This window comes from Littorina saxatilis, linkage group LG8 (assembly GCF_037325665.1).
Source record: "Littorina saxatilis isolate snail1 linkage group LG8, US_GU_Lsax_2.0, whole genome shotgun sequence".
NCBI classification, from domain to species: Eukaryota; Metazoa; Mollusca; class Gastropoda; order Littorinimorpha; family Littorinidae; genus Littorina; species Littorina saxatilis.
In genome coordinates, this window is record NC_090252.1 from 52860520 (window position 1) to 52881799 (window position 21280).

The 21280-nt window shown below is 45.3% G+C and overlaps 1 protein-coding gene across 1 annotated transcript; it reads left to right on the top strand.

Annotated features, from left to right (window-relative positions):
• Positions 1–285: 285 nt before the first annotated feature.
• Positions 286–17497, top strand: LOC138974374 (uncharacterized; the record flags this gene model as incomplete). Its single annotated transcript, XM_070347092.1, is given in 5 exon segments — positions 286–473; positions 13368–13539; positions 14497–14633; positions 16329–16434; positions 17478–17497. Coding segments are annotated over 5 exon segments (623 nt in total), but the record flags the coding sequence as incomplete, so codon positions are not given.
• Between the last annotated feature and the right edge of the window lie 3783 nt (positions 17498–21280).

Sequence of the window (21280 nt, forward strand, 5' to 3'; positions counted from 1 at the left end):
TAACAAATCTTGGAAGAAAGTCTCTGCTGACTTTCAATTGTTTCTTTCACAATTTCTGATGTTTTATATTTATATATATAATATATGTGCGTATGTTTCTGATACATTATAATAGTGCAATGTGTTATTCATTGATATGCGTGTGATTGTACTGTACACAATTTTATGTTATTGCTCCCCTCCCCTCTTTGAGCAGGGCTTAACCTTTATACATATTATGTATTATATTAAATATTATTATCATTATTATTATTACTATTAGTAGTAGTATTATATCTTGTTTAGCTGGCCAAGCCGCCGTTAAACTCACCTTCAGTCAACCCAAGGTGACCTTGACTGGCTCCGCCGCCTTCCCTGTGATCTTGAGATGTGAAGTCAATGGCACGGACGTTAAAGAGATCCGTGTGACGCACGGGGAGACCAAGAAACTGGTCGCTGTCTCCCAGAAAGACGTCAGCGAAGGATCGGCTCAGGTTTGCTGCTGTTAACAGAGATCCAGTGAGGGAGAGAGAGGGGGGAGGGTGTGTGGTGAGAGAGAGAGAAACTGAAACTGAAACTGAACTTTATTACCAAAGGATAGAAGTTTTAGGCAAAGCCTAATCTTACAACCTGCCCCTTAATACAGACGCACATAATATAGATAGTAAGAAGGAAAAAGATTTGTTTCTTACAGACGTACATAATGTAAATAGTAACAAAGGAAAAGGGTTATGGTTTCTTATACACACTCAAAAATGGGAAAACAATATAGTGTGGAATTTGCAATGTGGGGAGGAATTGTCACAAGAGAGAGAGAGAGAGAGAGAGAGAGAGAGAGAGAGAGAGAGAGAGAGAGAGAGGTAGAGAGAGAGAGGGGGGGGGGGGGTGAGAGAGAGACAGATAGACAGAGGGTGAGAGAGAGAGAGGGGGTAATTTGGTTAACAAGTGTTATTACTCATTCAACAACCCAGAGAGTCATGCAAGATTGATTCAGCATCGATGGTATTAGGCTACTCCTTTCTCCTGCAACGTGAGTCCATTTTAACAGATTATCCAAGGCATTCTTCAAGGTAACTCGAACACATAGCAATAAGTAGCATACGTATGCCGACCCTCCTTACTCCCCCCACCCCCTCCCCCCCCCCCCCTCATCCCCCGATGACGTTGTTCCGGAATTTGTATTTTAAAATATGTAGATGCTTCTTGATGCATCAATGCGTTTTGTTGTGACAATTGCCAAGTGTGATGCTGATGACGATGCTGATGACGGCAATTATGATAGCAAGACACCGCGATTATGACGAAAACGACGACGAAAATGATAATGATGACAACAACATAAATGTGTGTGTATGTATGTGAAGTCAATGACCCAGCCAGCAAGACATTAGCGGCCGATAATCGGCCGAACACCCTTCAAAAAGTCGGGCCGGTGACGTCAAAACATACGACGCGGGTGTTGGCCCGACTAACTTTTGCAAAGAGGCAACGAGGCGGCCGACAGGCGGCCGAACACCTGTACTATGGCGGCACGCATCCGGTCCGATGTTAATCGGCCCGATGACTTGTTGGACCTGCGGCCCGACACCTTATGCCGACATCGGGAAGATATCAATTTCAGCGGGAAGACATCGGGACGATGTCGGCCCGCAGGTCCAACAAGCCATCGGGCCGATTAATGTCTTGCTGGCTGGGTGCAGCTACAGCAGTATGTACCCCCCCCCCCCCCCGCCCCCCAAGTGTAACAGTGCAAAATTCACTTAAAGCTACAGCTACAGCAGTACAACCCCCCTCCCCCCAGTGTTACAGTGGAAAACAAACCTACAGATACAGATACAGCAGTATGTACAACCCCCTCCCCCCCCCCCCCCCAGTGTAACAGTGCAAAACACAACACCAGCTACAGATACAGCAGTATGTAGACCCCCCCCCCCCCCCGCCCTCACTGTAACAGTACAAAACACACCTACAGCTACAGATACAGCCGTATGTACAACCCCCCCCCCCCCCCCTCAGTATTACAGGATAAAACACACCTACAGCAACAGATTCAACATAGTGCAAAAATTACTTACAGCTACAGCCGTATGTACACCCCCCTCCCCCTTAGTAACAGTACAAAACACACCTACAGCTCCAGTTACAGCAGTATGTATACCCCCCCCCCCCCCCAATGTAACAGTGCAAAACACACTTACAGCTACAGATTCAGCAGTATGTACAACCCCCCCCTCCCCCAACCCAAGTGTAACAGTGCAAAAAACACCTACAGCTACAGCAGTATGTACCCCCCCCCCCCCCAACTGTAACAGCACAAATCGCACCTACTGCTACAGATACAGCAGTGTGTACAACCCCCCCCCCCCAGTGTAACAGTGCAAAACACACCTACAGCTACAGCATTAATATGTACAACCCCCAACCCCCCCCCCCCCCCCTGCCCCCACTGTAACAGTACAAAACTCATTTACAGCTACAGATTCAAAATTATGTACACCCCCTCCCCCCGCTGCCACCACTGTAACAGTACAAAACATACAACACTCCACCCCCTTCCCTCGTGTAGAGCGCAAAACACACCTAGAGCTACAGATACAGCAGTATACAACCCCAATCCCCCCCCCCCCCCCCCCTGTGTGCAAAACACACCAACAGCTACAAAAATAGCAGTATGTTCAACCCCCCCCCCTACTGTAACAGTACATAACACACCTACAGCTACAGCTAGTTACATCTATGCTTGGCGCTGGTGGACAATATTCACTTTTTTGGCCAAAACCGCCAGTTTTGGCCAAAAAAGACAAAGATTTGGCCAAAACAACCCACACATTTGGCCAAATAAAATAGATTTGGCTATAACTTTTTTTTGGCCAAAACTTTCTATGTAAAAGTTTTGGCCAAAACTGTTTATGTTAGCTAAAACGGGAGATTTGGCCAAACTTCTGCCACAATAAGATTTGGCTAAAAAAAGATTTGGCCAAACAGAAAAGATTTGGCCAAATCTTCACTTTTTGGCCAAATCTTTTTTGTTTGGCCAAATCTTTTTTTGGCCAAATCTTTTGTATTTGCTGGCGCTGGTGGACAATATTCACTTTTTTGGCCAAATCTCTTTTTGGCCAAAACTTTGCTTTTTTGGCCAAAACTTTGCTTTTTTGGCCAATACCGCCAGTTTTGGCCAAAAAAGTGTGTTTTTGGCAAAATAAGTGAATATTGTCCACCAGCGCCAAGCAGCTTGGCGCTGGTGAACAATATTCACTTTGTCACGTTTCACTATATCACTTAAGGTGATTATGAACCGGTTAATTACTACTAATTAACTAACCACACCACGATCCACTCTCGCAGTCATACAATTAAATAGAGTCAACAAAAGTATAAGTTTCAGACGCCTGTTTATGTATAAACTCGCCACCTCCCTCGAGCCTTCACTCAAAATATGTTCCTTTTACGTTCTCAACACGTAAAAAACCAGTGTTCACTGACAAAATGCCAGTAGTATATAGAAAATTATAGTAACACGCTGAACCCGTGTAAATATAGTTAAATGCGAATGTTCTGTTCGAAAAGCTCTAGTTCGTGCAGGGGTCACACACCCCACGTTGTCACTACTCCAATGAAATCACAGATACGAAAAGACAACGGTGGTCAACGGGGTGCGTACGACATGGTGCACTTAGCTTTATCTCTGCTGCTGCTGCTTAGCCGGTATGCTGGTTAGTCGGTTCGCTGGTTAGCCGGTTCGCTGGTTAGCCGGTTCGCTGGTTAGCCGGTCCGCTGGTTAGCCGGTCCGCTGGTTAGCGTAGCTTCAACAGGTCCCGCCAAAGTCAGCCGTGCAGATGTTACAGGAACACGTAACAAAGCGAAGCGAAGGCTGCAAACAGAAAGCATCGGTGCACTAAACATGTCAGCTACCCCTCACCCACCACCTTAAAACATGTCATCTTTAAATATCTCATCGAGCACGTGGGCCTGCACAAAACGGACTTTTTACAACAACAAAACAGTCATTTTCCGTCCTTCTCTCCCTATCTGCAAAAACCATATACAGATTAGTATTTTAGCGTCACAGAGAGTAAATTATGCGCTAACCTGGAAAGAACAACAGAGAGTATTTCATTCCACAAACACAGACTCATCAACAGCGTTAAATAATGATTTATTACCTCAAAAGCCTATGATTGTACTCTCAATGGAAGCAAAGTCCGCCTCCTCCCTGGAACAGCCTCTGTTCGTCAACAGTGACCAAAAACGTCCAGAACCCCTTGTCGAATCCTTATGCGAAAGCCATCGCCGACGAAGGAATGTTGACGACTTGTCCTCAGCAAAATATGTGGCAGTGTGAAGGAAATAACCGGTGGAAGCTCCCCTAGAGTGCCGAATACAATATTCGGTGAAAAACCATCATACTCTAGAAACTGTGTATTAGATCCTTCCCCTTCTGCCGCTGGGTGTCAAGTGCGCCGCCCTTGTGTCTCAGTCAGACAACCTAGCCAATAACACGTGACTGACCTTGTCACAAAACCAGTCCAGCTATACACAATTCTGCCTCCCCAAGCAGAAAAAAGACACGAGAAACTCAATCCCTGAAAATCCCGTGCGCGCTGTCAGCGAAAAACCGTCAGCCCTATGACAGCAGAAACCTCCACTGTAAAACTCGTGCGCAGCAAACCCTCCGTGTTCATTGAGCACTGTCAGCAAACTCTGCTGTAGCCCAATATCACGTACAGGCGCTTTCTATCATAATCGACCAAGAACAGGCACTCCACTGAGTGACACTTTCTTGGTCTCTGTCACCCGATCGTGACACACCTCCCCTCTTCAAGACGAAACCTCGGTTTCGCTCACAGTCATGTTCTCCTCTACAGCCCGAGAGAGAAAGTCAGCTCCAACATTGTTGGCGCCCGGAATGACGCGTACCGTGAATTGGTACGGTTGGAGAATCAACGCCCAGCGCATAAGTCTGGCGTTTGCCAACCTTGCAACCTGAAGATATTGCAGAGGTTGATGGTCTGTTTCCAGACAGAAAGGTCGTCCTCAAGAACGAGCAACCCCTCGTTTCACCCCTGATAACTGCAACCTTCTCTGTCTTCTTGTCTTTGTTCTTCTGGTCTTTGTTCTTCTCCCCGTAGGCTGTCCTCTCTATGTAGGCGCGCAGCAGGTTGGCGTGGTACAGGCGTGCTTTCCCGTGCATCATGATCCTGTAGTCGTTCTGGCCCACTTTCGCTGTCACCTCAAAAGGTCCTTGCCACTGCAGTTGTAGCTTGTTGTGTTTGACAGGTAGAAGTAGCAACACCCGTTCTCCAATCTTGAAGCTGCGCGGCCGTGCCTTGCGGTCGAATCCTCGCGCGTAACGCTGTGCTGCTCTTCCCAGGTTCTCTTGAGCCAGTTTGCAGGTCTCTTCAATCCTGTTCCTGAGTTCTACTATGTAGGTCGCTGTCGTCTGCACCTCCTCGTCAGCTTCTTCGTCCGTCCAAGCCTGACGCAGGATAGCCATGGGACCGCGTACCTGTCTGCCGTACAACAACTCAAATGGGGAAAAGCCCAAGCTCTCCTGAGGAACCTCGCGGTATGCAAAGAGCAATGCTGGGATGTACCTGTCCCACGTGCGTGGTTTCTCCTGAGCTAGTTTCCTCAGCATGGTCTTCAAGGTGCCATTGAACCTCTCCACCAGTCCGTTGCACTGAGCATGGTAAGGAGTGGTGAAGTGCTGCTCCAGTGATAGCAGTCGTGCTGCCTCCGCCATCACTCCTCCCGTGAACTGCGTGCCTCTGTCGGTGAGTACCTCTGATGGAATTCCCAGCCGGGACCACATAGTAACCAGAGCCTCAGCTACTCGCGTGGCTTCAATCGATTTCAGAGGGATCGCCTCTGGGTATCGAGTAGCGTAGTCCACCATGGTCAAAATGTATCTGTTTCCGTCCTCAGACGCAGGCAAGATGGGCCCGATGATGTCCACTGCCACCCGACGAAAGGGTTCGTCGATGAGCGGCATCTTCTCTAAGGGGACCTTCCTCACCCTTCCTTTGGCAACCACCTTCTGGCACTTATCGCAGGACGCACAGAAACGTCGGACATCCGTGCAGATGCCTGGCCAGTAAAAGTGGCGCCAGACACGATCCGTGGTCTTCTTGGTACCAAGATGACCTCCCAGAATCGAGTCGTGTGCCGTTGCCATGACACCCTCGCGAAACTCGCGAGGCACGACAACCTGTTTGAATGTACCTTCTTGGTTGCTGAACTCCCGGTAGAGCAACTTCTTGTCCCTGAGGAACTTTGACCTCCCATGCTTCCCGCTCAGCTTCACCTTCCCCGACTTCGCGTGCTCCCGAGGAGTCGCTAATGTCGGATCAGATGCCTGAGCCTTCGCGAGAAGCGCGGGGGTCACGTTCCCCAGGGCAGCTCGTGCAGCAGGTAGGGGTTTGAGAGGTTTGTCCTCTCGCTCCGCCTGTGCCCGCGTGAGCACTGAAATGACGTCGGGAGACCGATAAACGGGAACCTCCCTGGTGACGCCGTCCACAAACTGAACCCGGTTTCCAATGAGCAGGTCGCATGGAGGATCGTCCATGACGACGGCCACAATGGTCCCCGTGAACAACGGTGTTACGACCTTGATCACTGCCGTGTTCAAGTCGTAAGCGTGAGATGCCTCGGCCATTCTCACCCTGATGCTGTCTCCTGTGTAGGCCATAGCTGGAACTAGACTCGCCCGAACCACTATCATGTCTGCCCCTGTGTCCCGCAGACCTTCGCCCTTCACTCCGTTAACGTAGACGTTGCAGTGGGGCTGGAAATGTTTCCTGGAGCACGGAACGCAGAGTTGTGGAATTGTGCATGAGCTCGTGACGTCCCTTAACTCCTCACTGCCAACAAAGTGTACGCCCTTCTGGTCAGCCTGTCTCTTGTGGCAGTCCTTCTTCACGTGGCCCCGCTTGTTGCAGTAGTAACACTGGATGTCAGTTCTGGAACCTGATCCTTTGTGTCCCTGATCGTCCTTGGGTCCTGAAGAACCTGGATTTCCCGATTTTCCCGGCCGTGAGCCTGAAGATTTGCCGGAGATCGCCTGGGCGTCCTCGTGTACTCTGATCCAGTCGGCTGCCTCCTGAGTAGTCTTTGGCTGGTGTTCCTGCACGAAGGTCACCACCTCAGGTCGCAGGCTGGACATCAGTTGTTCCATGACTATGAGGTCGGCAAGGTCGTCGACGGTCCAGTTCTTCTCGGCCATCTCCACCCAGCGCCGCAGGTAGAGATTAAGGCGTGCCACAAACTGATGGCTCAGCTCGCCGCTCAGTCTCTTGCTGTTACGCAGACGTCGTCTGTAGGCTTCCGCAGTCAGGTTGAAGCGCTGGAGTAACGCCTTCTTTAGTGCCTGATAGTCTCTCGCCTCGTCGTCATCCAAAGCGTTGTAGAGCTGCAATGCGCGTCCTTTTAAGCAGGTGCTAAGGCGGCTAGCCCACGTGGCCTCTTCCCACTTCTGGTCAGATGCAATGCGCTCAAACCGGCGTAAAAAGTCGAGCTCGTCCTTGTCATCGTCGAACGTCGGCAGTCTCGTACGGTCGGCAACAAACGTCGGCGCGCTAGCCTGAGTAAGCGTACCCTTCTCGGCCTGTAGCCTAGCTAGCTCTAGCTGGTGATCGCGATCCGCCTGTTCCTTCCGGTCTAGTCTGTCACGTTCGTCTTTCTTTTCCTGTCTGTCAAGTTCGGCCTGTCGTTCGGCCTGTCGTTCCTGTCTCTCAAGCTCGTCTTTCTTTTCCTGTCTGTCTCGTTCTCTTTCTTGTCTGTCAAGTTCGTCTTTCTCTTTCCGTTCTTGTCTGTCAAGCTCGTCTTTCCTTTCCTGTCTGTCTCGTTCTGCCTGTCGTTCCCTTTCTTGTCTGTCAAGTTCGTCTTTCTCTTTCTTGTCCTGTCGGTCACGTTCGGCCTGTCGTTCAGCCTGTCGTTCCCTTTCTTGTCTGTCAAGTTCGTCCTTCTTGTCCTGTCGGTCACGTTCTTCTTTTCTTGTCAGTCGCTCAAATTCTTCCTTCCGTTCTACTTCTAAGCGTTTTAGAACGCTTCGGGCTCTAACGCGTGCGTCTCGCTCAGTCGGTTGCTCGCTGCCAGGAGTCTCGAAAGTTATTCTCCTCGTAGGAGATCCCCCTGTAGCCATGGTTAGTTTTAGCAAAGCTTTATTACCAAAGTAAGTCTAACGCAGCTATAGCTAGAACACGCGGTGATGAAAGCGGTAGATACAAAAATCCAGCAACCGGAAAATGCAGAAGAAAAATCCAAACGGTGTAGAACAAAACGCGTAGCCTACTTTATGGCTGCTTTTTGCGGTGAAACAAAGTGTTTCCCACAGCCGTGGCCTACTTTATCGGCTGCTTTTTGCGGTGAAACAGAGTGTCTCCCACAGCCTTGGTTAGGACAGAAGTCCTCGGACCCTTCCCCCCCAAAATTCCAACAAAGTCAAAATATGGAGAAAAATCCAAGTAAAACAAGACGGTAGAAATGTAACCTGTTACAGAATGCGAAACAACAATGTAGAGAAAACTGAGTAAAACGAATAACAAATCCGCTAACCCCGCTCAGCTCTCTGCAACGGAAAACTCTGAACGTACAACAACAAAGATTCACAAACAAAGGAAAGGGAAGTAATCACAGTTAGCGCATACAATAACTCACAAATTACAATTTACATTTCCTGCAAGATGTGAATCGCTTAAGGTGTGGTATATGATCAAAACTATACAAAAAAGGGTAGCACCAAGCAGAAAATAAGTCGAGCACTGACGAGATTATCTGCTCTTAGTTATCCTTAATTGGTGGGTCTTTATCAGTTGGAAATTAACTGAGTAAATCCCGGCTTGGCCCCCATGTGTCACGTTTCACTATATCACTTAAGGTGATTATGAACCGGTTAATTACTACTAATTAACTAACCACACCACGATCCACTCTCGCAGTCATAAATAGAGTCAACAAAAGTATAAGTTTCAGACGCCTGTTTATGTATAAACTCGCCACCTCCCTCGAGCCTTCACTCAAAATATGTTCCTTTTACGTTCTCAACACGTAAAAAACCAGTGTTCACTGACAAAATGCCAGTAGTATATAGAAAATTATAGTAACACGCTGAACCCGTGTAAATATAGTTAAATGCGAATGTTCTGTTCGAAAAGCTCTAGTTCGTGCAGGGGTCACACACCCCACGTTGTCACTACTCCAATGAAATCACAGATACGAAAAGACAACGGTGGTCAACGGGGTGCGTACGACATGGTGCACTTAGCTTTATCTCTGCTGCTGCTGCTTAGCCGGTATGCTGGTTAGTCGGTTCGCTGGTTAGCCGGTTCGCTGGTTAGCCGGTTCGCTGGTTAGCCGGTCCGCTGGTTAGCCGGTCTGCTGGTTAGCGTAGCTTCAACAGGTCCCGCCAAAGTCAGCCGTGCAGATGTTACAGGAACACGTAACAAAGCGAAGCGAAGGCTGCAAACAGAAAGCATCGGTGCACTAAACATGTCAGCTACCCCTCACCCACCACCTTAAAACGTGTCATCTTTAAATATCTCATCGAGCACGTGGGCCTGCACAAAACGGACTTTTTACAACAACAAAACAGTCATTTTCCGTCCTTCTCTCCCTATCTGCAAAAACCATATACAGATTAGTATTTTAGCGTCACAGAGAGTAAATTATGCGCTAACCTGGAAAGAACAACAGAGAGTATTTCATTCCACAAACACAGACTCATCAACAGCGTTAAATAATGATTTATTACCTCAAAAGCCTATGATTGTACTCTCAATGGAAGCAAAGTCCGCCTCCTCCCTGGAACAGCCTCTGTTCGTCAACAGTGACCAAAAACGTCCAGAACCCCTTGTCGAATCCTTATGCGAAAGCCATCGCCGACGAAGGAATGTTGACGACTTGTCCTCAGCAAAATATGTGGCAGTGTGAAGGAAATAACCGGTGGAAGCTCCCCTAGAGTGCCGAATACAATATTCGGTGAAAAACCATCATACTCTAGAAACTGTGTATTAGATCCTTCCCCTTCTGCCGCTGGGTGTCAAGTGCGCCGCCCTTGTGTCTCAGTCAGACAACCTAGCCAATAACACGTGACTGACCTTGTCACAAAACCAGTCCAGCTATACACAATTCTGCCTCCCCAAGCAGAAAAAAGACACGAGAAACTCAATCCCTGAAAATCCCGTGCGCGCTGTCAGCGAAAAACCGTCAGCCCTATGACAGCAGAAACCTCCACTGTAAAACTCGTGCGCAGCAAACCCTCCGTGTTCATTGAGCACTGTCAGCAAACTCTGCTGTAGCCCAATATCACGTACAGGCGCTTTCTATCATAATCGACCAAGAACAGGCACTCCACTGAGTGACACTTTCTTGGTCTCTGTCACCCGATCGTGACACACTTTTTTGGCCAAAAACGCACTTTTTTGGCCAAAACTGGAGGTTTTGGCCAAAACTGGCGTTTGTGGCCAAAACTATACTTTTTTGGCCAAAACTTTACCTTTTTGGCCAAAACTTTACGTTTTTGGCCAAAAAAGTGTGTTTTTGGCCAAAAAAGTGAATATTGTCCACCAGCGCCAAGCAGCTTGGCGCTGGTGGACAATATTCACTATTTTGGCCAAAAACACACTTTTTTGGCCAAAACTGGTGGTTTTGGCCAAAACTGGCGGTTTTGGCCAAAACTGGCGTTTTTGGCCAAAACTATACTTTTTTGGCCAAAACTTTGCTTTTTTGGCCAAAACCGCCAGTTTTGGCCAAAAAAGTGTGTTTTGGGCAAAAAAAGTGAATATTGTCCACCAGCGCCAAGCAGCTTGGCGCTGGTGGACAATATTCACTTTTTTGGCCAAAAACGCACTTTTTTTGCCAAAACTGGCGGTTTTGGCCAAAACTGGCGTTTGTGGCCAAAACTATACTTTTTTGGCCAAAACTTTGCTTTTTTGGCCAAAAATGTACGTTTTTGGCCAAAAAAGTGTGTTTTTGGCCAAAAAAGTGAATATTGTCCACCAGCGCCAAGCAGCTTGGCGCTGGTGGACAATATTCACTATTTTGGCCAAAAACACACTTTTTTGGCCAAAACTGGTGGTTTTGGCCAAAACTGGCGGTTTTGGCCAAAACTGGCGTTTTTGGCCAAAACTATACTTTTTTGGCCAAAACTTTGCTTTTTTGGCCAAAACCGCCAGTTTTGGCCAAAAAAGTGTGTTTTGGGCAAAAAAAGTGAATATTGTCCACCAGCGCCAAGCAGCTTGGCGCTGGTGGACAATTTTCACTTTTTTGGCCAAAACTATAATTTTTTGGCCAAAACTGGCGGTTTTGGCCAAAACTGGCGTTTTTGGCCAAAACTGGCGTTTTTGGCCAAAACTATACTTTTTTGGCCAAAACTTTGCTTTTTTGGCCAAAACTGGCGTTTTTGGCCAAAAAATGAATATTGTCCATCAGCGCCAAGGGGTACTCAAAGATTTGGCCAAAAAATGAAGTTTTGGCCAAAACTATTTTTTGGCCAAAACTTTCAATGCAAAAGTTTTGGCCCAAAAAATATTTGGCCAAATCTAAAACATTTGGCCAAAAAAGTGAAGATTTGGCCAAATGTTTTAGATTTGGCCAAATATTTTTTTGGCCAAAACTTTGCACTTAAAAGTTTTGGCCAAAACATGTTTTTGGCCAAAAACACACTTTTTGGCCAATAATGTACGTTTTTGGCCAAAAAAGTGTGTTTTTGGCCAAAAAAGTGAATATTGTCCACCAGCGCCAAGCATATACATCAGTATGCACACCCCCCACCCCCCAAGTGTAACAGTACAAAACACACCTACAGCTACAGATTCAGCAGTATGTACAACCCCCTCCCCCCCCCCCCCCCCAGTGTCACTGTGCAGAACACACATACAGCTACAGATTCAGCAGTTAGTATGTACACCCCCCCCCAAGTGTGTAACAGTGCAAAACACACCACCAGCTACAGATAGATCAGTATGTACACCCCCCCCCCCCCCCAAGTGTTACAATGCAATACACGTCACACCTACAGCTACAGATACATCAGTATGTACACCCCCCCCCCCCCCCCCAAGTGTAACAGTGCAAACCACACTTACAGCTACAGATTCAGCAGTATGTACTCCACCCCCCCCCCCCCCCCCAGTGTAACAGTGCAAAAATCACTAACAGCTACAGCAGTATGTACCCCCCCTCCCCCTACAGCTACAGAAGTATGTTACCCCCCCCCCCTGTAACAGGACAATACACACCTACATCTACAGCAGTATGTACACACCCCCCCCCCCCCCCCACTGTAACAAGACAAAACACACCTACATCTATATTTACAGCAGTGTGTACAACACCCCCCTCCCCCACTGTAACAGGACAAAACACACCTACATCTACATATACATAATAAGATACAGCAGTATGTACTCCCCCCCCCCCCCCCCCCTCACTGTAACAGCAAAACTAACATTTAGAGCCAAAAAAAACCGAAATCACTTACTCGCTCCATCCGTCGGTTGTCCTCGAGTTGACGTCTGAATCTGATTGTCATTGCCAAGAGCCTGACTCACTGGCTACACACTACACAACTATTCTCACCGCCACCACGTGGCACTGGGACCAGCACTCAGATTGAGATCCCGAGGCGACATTCGTCTCGGATAACATATCATCAATGTGCTGTCCAACATTCCCAAGAATGTCTCTTCTTTCGATATTAACTTGAACTAAGAAAACAAATAAAATTCGCTCACGCGGGAAAGCAGCAGCCATTTGCACACTCAATCTTGTTTACCGTAAGGAAAGCTATTTGAATATTTCAAGTAAATGATGGCGTATTTTTAAAATGTAAAACTCATGATTTGAGCTCATGCTGTATTTGATTGCAAATATGCAAATAAAACTTACAATTAATTATCCTACTCCTATGTGAAAAAGTCAACAAATATGAATAATTTAGTTTCGCATTTGCATGGTCAGTCTCATAATGTCACGCCGTTGCTGGACCGACGCTTGAACAGGGGACGTAACAAATGTTAAAATAATGATCATCAATTTGTTATCTCCCGTAGCTCTGCATAATTTTATCGACAGCAACATTGCGTCGGGCCGATGTCGGGGTTTATTACATACATTTGCCGAGTTTTACACACAGTCAAACGGTATCGGCGCGACAACGGACGACGACACACGACATATGACGACGTCACCCGACTGAAATCGTCAGTCGGCCGACGAAAGCTTGCTAGCTGAATAGTCAGTCTTTTTTTTCAGTTGATAAACATTGTGAATGCTGTATGTATGTTCATGTGCATCTAAACGAAATGAACAAATAAAATAAAAAAATGATACAGACATGCGACAGAAAAAGAAAAAAAAATAATAAAAAAATTAAAAAAACATAACTGCAGGTTGATCCCAAGTACGTTGTGAAGAAGCTGACGGGGAGTGCGGGCAAGGACCTAGAATATCTCCAGCTGCGCTTTCCCGCCGTGCTGTGCGAAGACAACGGCCTGTACACCTGCACTGTCCGGGACAAGGCCGGCAAGGTCTCCAATCATACCGCCACCCTCGTCGTTAAAGGTATTTCGTAACCATCACGCACTCCTTGACATTAAAGGTAGCAACCATGCGCGCGCGTGTGTGTGTGTGAGTATGTGTGTGTGTGTGTGTGTGTGTGTGTGTGCGTGTGTGCGTGTGTGCGTGCGTGTGTGTGTGTGTGTGCGTGCGTGTGTGTGTGTGTGTGTGTGTATATATGTGTGTGTGTATATATGTGTGTGCAGGGCCGGACCCAGGGGGGGTTCCAGGGGTTCCGGAACCCCACCCCTGGAAAAAGCATGTACCTTGCTTTGACTTTTACTAGTTTTAGCACCGAAACAATGCTGCTCTTAACCCTCAAAACAAGGCCCAGAATGCACCAGATTGCACAGATTTTAACCGTTTTTCAAACATTTTCCGGGGGAGCATGCCCCCGGACCCCCCTAGTTCGCGCGCCTGCTTTGTAGGCGCGCGCTTGTGGCTTCGCCACTTCGCTGATTTTCCCCCCCAAAAAAGGAGGAACCCCCCCCCCCTTACAACTCATTTGGTCCGGCCCTGTGTGTGTGTGTGTGTGTGTGTGTGTGTGTGTGTGTGTTTTTTTGAGTGTGTAGAAAATCAGTTTGAAGAGCACTAGACTTGTGATCCGCGGGTCACGAGTTTGAATTCGGGAAGGGGTCACCATTAGGTGCTGCCTTAGAAACGGTTTTCTTGTCCGACCCCAGTGTCACCATTGTAGCACATAGCGATCTAGGTCAATCCGCCAGATGTGCAGGTGCCTAGCTGATGACACGTGGGTATAGCGTCATTTTGTTGACGATAGCTTCCCTCAGAGAGGAAGCGCTTTGAATTACCCAGAATAAGAACAATTAAGTGATGAAAAAAACACGAAAAAAATAGAGAGGTTAAAATAAAAAAAAGTTTAAAATACAAGTGATACAGTTTTTTTTTAAACCGACGTGTGTCAGTGCCTGTTTACCTTAGCCTATATATGACTGCACACAGACGGCATTCAGAAAGCGAAGCTGATAGTGACGCCAGACAAGTCGGTGAAGAACGTGTCAGAGGGAGAGAAGGTGAAATTCCGCTGTCAGCAGGTCTACGGCGTTATTAATCCTCTTGACCCCAGGACAAGGCCTCGGGTAAGGCGCTCTCTCGTGTTGTATGTGTTTGTGTGTGAGAGTATGGGGAGAGAGAGAAGTCTGAAGTCTGAAGTCTGAATGTTTTAATGAGTAGGCCTTGGGCCCTTTTCATGGAGATGAGCACATCTCAAGCACCAGTATACAAATGCGCATAGTAAACAACAAGTCACGTAAGGCGAAAATACAACATTTAGTCAAGTAGCTGTCGAACTCACAGAATGAAACTGAACGCAACGCAACGCAGCAAGACCGTATACTCGTAGCATCGTCACTCCACCGCCCGTGGCAAAGGCAGTGCCAGTGGAATTGACAAGAAGAGCGGGGTATTCGTTGCGCTGAGAAGGATAGCACGCTTTTCTGTACCTCTCTTCGTTTTAACTTTCTGAGCGTGTTTTTAATCCAAACATATCATATCTATATGTTTTTGGAATCAGGAACCGACGAGGAATAAGATGAAAGTGTTTTTAAATTGATTTCGAAAAAAAAAATTGATAATAATTTTTATATATTTAATTTTCAGAGCTTGTTTTTAATCCAAATATAACATATGTATATGTTTTTGGAATCAGAAAATGATGGGGAATAAGATGAACGTAAATTTGGATCGTTTCATAAAAAAAAATTTTTTTTAACAATTTTCAGATTTTTAATGACCAAAGTCATTAATTAATTTTTAAGCCACTAAGCTGAAATGCAATACCGAAGTCCGGGCTTTGTCGAAGATTACTTGACCAAAATTTCAACCAATTTGATTGAAAAATGAGAGCGTGACAGTGCCGCCTCAACTTTCACAAAAAGCCGGATATGACGTCATAAAAGACATTTATCAAAAAAATGAAAAAAACGTCTGGGGATTTCATGTCCAGGAACTCTCATGTCAAATTTTATAAAGATCGGTCTAGTAGTTTAGTCTGAATTGCTCTACACACACACACAGACACACACACACACACACACACACACACACACACACACACACACACACACACACACACACACGCACGCACGCACGCACATACACCACGACCCTCGTCTCGATTCCCCCTCTATGTTAAAACATTTAGTCAAAACTTGACTAAATGTAAAAACAAGAACATCCTACTCATTATATATATATAATCCTATTCCAATAATTCCGGTGTGCTTTTCACACACTTGCGCGTACATGGGTGTTTGTGTTTGCGTGTGGTCATATGAATGGTGTGTGTCTGTGAGTGTATGTTTACGAGCGCGTGTATGCTTTGTAAGGGAGTAGGCTATCGCCCTGTTTCGTTTACGGATTATGGATTACGAATGGAAAGCGCCTTCATGACAAATGTAGAAAAACGTACCAAAAGCGCACACACACACACACACACACACACACACACACACACACACACACACACACACACACACACACACACACACATACACACACACACACACTCAAACACACACACATATACACACACACACACACACACACACACACACACACACACACACACACACACACACACACACACGGATACATAGAAACAGAGAGGGATGGGGGGAGGAGGGGTGAAGAGAGACGTTGTCATTGCCAGTAAATCTGAGGCATCATGGTTCAAACTTGACGACAACGACGACGACGATGATGATGATGATGATGATGATGATGATGATGATGATGATGATGATGATGATGATGATGATGTGTCATGTCCACAGCGCATCTACTGGCGATGGGACTACAACAAGGACGGGGCGGGATGGGTCAAGATCAATGGAGCACTTTCCATCTTTGAAAACATCGTTGAGCCCACACAGTGTGACGGTAGGTGTCTTGCAAAGCGATACCCCTTTTTTTCTCAACGCCACTATAGTGGGGCTCGTATGTTGCAGACGCACTCATAAATCATTCACATCTTGCAACAAACACCATACTTTGTGATATTGTTCCTTATAATTATTTAAGGGATTTCAGATACAGAGCCACTTCAGAAATCGTTTTTTTTTTGGTCTTTGATAGGGAATAAAAGGCTGCATTTACAGCAGACGAAATTCGTACCAAAAGCGCTCAGCAGTAAATATTCCCAACTCAGCAAATGTAAAATTCAATGGTTTACCATGCACCAGAAGTTGTCTGCTGATAACACATGCATGACATAAATACTCTTATGGGTATTTTTGTGTTCTGGTATTTAATTTGATCGTTTTTAGAATTTTATATATCCGCAGCATGAAAATTCAAGATGGCGGCCTCCGCAACATTGCGTGTTTTGATTTGAGCGAAAACAACGTTTCTGAAGGTAAGTTTTCAAGAATACGCATCCATTCACCAATGTCACATCATTATACTGTTTAATTCTCCCCTGGGGTCTGTTATTCATCGGGTGAAGCGCTGAAATGCAGAGACTTTGTTTAATCTTGCAATAGCTCATCAGCTGGATTGTGATGCTGATAGATCTAGATCTATCTGTTGATTACAAGTAAGGAAATCATGATCGCCACGCTGGTGATTTTAAACAGATTAAACGAACTTTGAATAAAAGGCGAGGAGAAAGAGATTGTTCATGGTATGATAAATGATTAGTCCTGCCTACGTTAAGGACTTCCATAAGGTGGGGAGGGGTAGAGTCAAAAACTGAGTGAGGGTAGGCCAGATAGTAGGATGACCAGCTGGAGATAAAAACACTCCACTCCCCATGTCTTTACAGTGTTGTGATCAAACTTTCAAAGACGGTAGGTAACAGACAAAAGCATACAGTGTATGCTAATCAAATGAGATAAGTGGTTTTGAAAAATGAAGAGGTACCGCTCTTTGAGTTTTACAATTTTGGTTTGTTGCTTGTTTCTCATCCTTTTGCTTATTTGAAGTTGACCGTGCATTGGTGTGAATTTTATTTTTACAGGATATAATACAAGAGTTACACCACATGCCGATTCCTGGGAACAAAGCGTTCTGCATTTATTCCGGTGCCACAGAAGGGAGCCGATTTCACTAGTAGTAGTACTACTGTATCAAGGTTTGTTACCTAATACATCTTAACAGTAAGATATTTTTATTTGTATTAATTGGAACATGTTTGCACATCATTTGTAAGCGACCTCTGTGAATTTGATGGGTTTAACGTACGAACCCTCACTATGGTCAACATTCTGTTAGCGACTGTTTGAAGCGAATAAATGTAGCGGTCAGAAAGATTCCAGAATCAGTTGGGTCACTGGAAACTGTGTTTGTTTGTTTTTTAACCTGAAACAGTAAGAATTATACGAATTCATGAAATACAATTTTCTTTCATTTTGGTCTGTTGTGTGAAGACTTGCTAACCCGGCTTTGACCGACTCTCTGAGATAGTAAACATTATTCAAATACATTCAAATAAAAATGTCACTTTTCATCTTTTGTGTGAAGGGTACCCCAGGCTGATTTCCTGCACCATGGATGTAGAGGAGGCCAGACAGCTGTGTTGCGTTTTTTTCTGCTCGTGAAGTGTATCGCCACATTGCCAAAGCCATTGGCCAAGAGAAGTCACCCTGTCTGCCCATTTTGCATAGCCTTACAGGCTGTGACACTATGTCATTCTTCAATGGTATTGGGGAATCAGAAGGCTTGGGAAGTATGGCAAGCATTTGAAGACGTCACTCAAACTTTCTTCAGGTTGTCTGCTCCTCTTTGTAAGCTGAGTACCACTGACAGGGCAGCACAAGAGCTTTTTGGTGTACATTTGTAGGACAAAACCAGCAACGTACTGGGTGTAAACAGTGCTAGACGGTACCTCTTCAGTAAAAAGAGCTGCCAAATTGACCATAATCCCCTTACAAGTGAGGTGCTGCTGCAGGACATGAGATTGAGAAGAGCCATCTACCTATTAGACTTCCAAACTCTGTGGGATGAGGTGTGCCTGCAAGAAGAGCTGAACAACAAAACGCTGCAAATGCTGCTAAGAAGGACTGCAGAGCACAGCTCTCTGCAAATGTGCTTGCATGCCTGTGAAAACTGTCAGCATCTAAACTGTGCAAAAATATTATTGCACCCATTTTCATACCCCAACTCAAACTTTTATTCCTGTGTCATTTTATTCAAACTGTCTATGCCATTAAAGGCTCGCATCTTCGCTATCTGGCACATTTTTTTTTAACATCATCATTTACGCCGTCAAAATAAGGATACCCTTGACGTGACAAAGAGATGTGACAAAAACTTCGGGTACCTTTTAAAAAGCCGACGACAATTCCTGAGGCACAACTGGGTCACTGTTGTATACGAAGAGAAAGTCAACTTGATTATCCATCCAGAACAGGTTGTTTTATTTCGCCATCTTGCATATTTCTAGTGTTGTGCCATTGTACCTACTGATGTAGGCCTATGTGTCGATCTCACGGATGAGATGTTTATGTGTCAAATTTGAGGGATACCCAAGTCAACTAAAATCCATGTATTTTAACAATGACCAAGTGGGTTGCGTTGAAACTTTCAGGAATGTGTGTCTACGCACGAGGCGTAGTTCAACCGTTTGAGTACACTTTCAAATCTTCACGAAATAATATTTTAAAAACTGCCACAGGTTTGTTGGCTTACATCCCACATATTTTTTACTTCGAATGTATATATGACAGATGGTTGTTTCAAGTACTGCCAAAGTTTCTTTTGAGTATAGACACTTGCCGGAATGTGCTAGTTGTGTAAACACATGAGAACAAACAACGTTTTCGAAATACAGACAGGTTTCACAGTCTTCAGAGTCGGGTATGTCCCTAACTTTGATATCAAATAAAATGTTTCGTTTTGTTGAGTCGTGAATTTTCACTGGTCTGTGTCGAATGTCTTCGGAATTTACATATGAAAAATAAACTTTGATCGAATTTAAGTCAAGTTTGTATTCCCCACCAGCGAAAAAGGTAGGTCGGTCGTGAGAAATGAGACAGACACGATTTCCCTTTTTAGCCACATTGCAATAGACAAAGGCACCAGTACAAAAACACACAAAGAAATCCAGTTAAAAGTACATTAGAAACCAAAGAACAGAGATAGATGAACACACTTAGTTAAAAAAAACAATGAATGTGTTTATGTTTAGTCGATACAATCGCATGTGAAGTAAACGGTCTTTTTTCTAAATGTGTCTGTCTCAAAAACGTTAATTACAAATCTGTTCAGTTGGAATGGCTGTTAAAAGGTTTGGACGTAACATGCTTTTAATAAGTAGCAATTTCCATCAAATCACGATATGAAAGGGTTTTGAAAGGCTAACTACGGCTTATTCTACTTGCGCTTGGTCATTTTGTCACTCGGGCAAGGTGTCTGTCTCATTTTTTCTCACGACCGCCCTGCAGACAAATCGTCCGCTATAACCGCCATACACAGCAAATTGTCATGATGCAACCAATTTTACACTTCCTATCCGTTGTCAGGCAGATAATCAACTGGCTGACTAAAGAATTTTTCAGCATGTGTTCATTTCAGAGCACGTTATTTACTGTCTAGTAACTCGGGCAAGGTGTCTGTCTCATTTTTTCTCACGACCGCCCTGCAGACAAAATCGTCTGCAAAAACCGCCATACACAGCAAATTGTCATGATTCAACCAATTTTACACTTCCTATCCGTTGTCAGGCAGATGATCAACTGGCTGACTAAAGAATTTTTCGGCATGTGTTTATTTCAGAGCACGTTATTTACTGTCTAGTCACTCGGGCAAGGTGTCTGTCTCATTTTTTCTCACGACCGTCCTGAAGACAAATCGTCTGCTATGACCGCCATACACAGCAAATTGCCATGATGCGACCAATTTTATACTTCCTATCCGTTGTCAGGCAGATGATCAACTGGCTGACTAAAGAATTTTTCGGCATGTGTTTATTTCAGAGCACGTTATTTACTGTCTGTCTCTGAAAACCTTGAATTCTCACGACCGCCCGGCACTTTGACGGTCATTTCTTACCAAATGTTAAGCAGATTCATTTGTAAAATAACAACATTCAGTGACTGTGTCTGATCAACGCCAGTGGTTTTTTTCAATCCTTGAATGCACTGCATTGTGAATGTTGTGGTCAAGTGAGAGTTTTATAGACATTGCCGTACGTTTTTCAACACTTTGATGACGTCAGACAGCAGATTGAAAACGTTCCAACTTGGAAAGAGAGCCAGTCACGATCATATAATCGTAGGGAATCAATAGTTGCTTTGTGTATTAACTTTCAAGTGCTTTTAAAAGTTTGATTTTTATCATTGTTATTGTTGCATATGTGCGTGCGTACGTGCGTGCGCGCCTGTCAGTGTGGAAGAGTGTAGCCTGGTAAGTGTATCCAATTCCGACCGACTTCGGGGATACCTAAATCCGACCGATTTTCCAAGTCACTAATGATGAGGTTCACACGTCATCCCAACAGAAAGAATGCCATTCATACAAGGGCCATTCATGAACGGTTGATGACGCGACGTCACGAACCAATCGTTTCGTCACGAGAGTTAATTGCGTCATCTGCACCGCGGCGCGAAATGTGCCTTCGCCATACGTTTCTTGCAAAGGGGGAGATAATTTGATGAACAGAGTTGTGTTTCTTTTACATGGATGTTAATAAGTGTTTTTGGAAGAATAATGTTATGGTTCTGACTAAATCTCATTGTACTTTTTAATCGAAAAGGGGAAAATCTTATCGGTCGTGATTAGATACCCA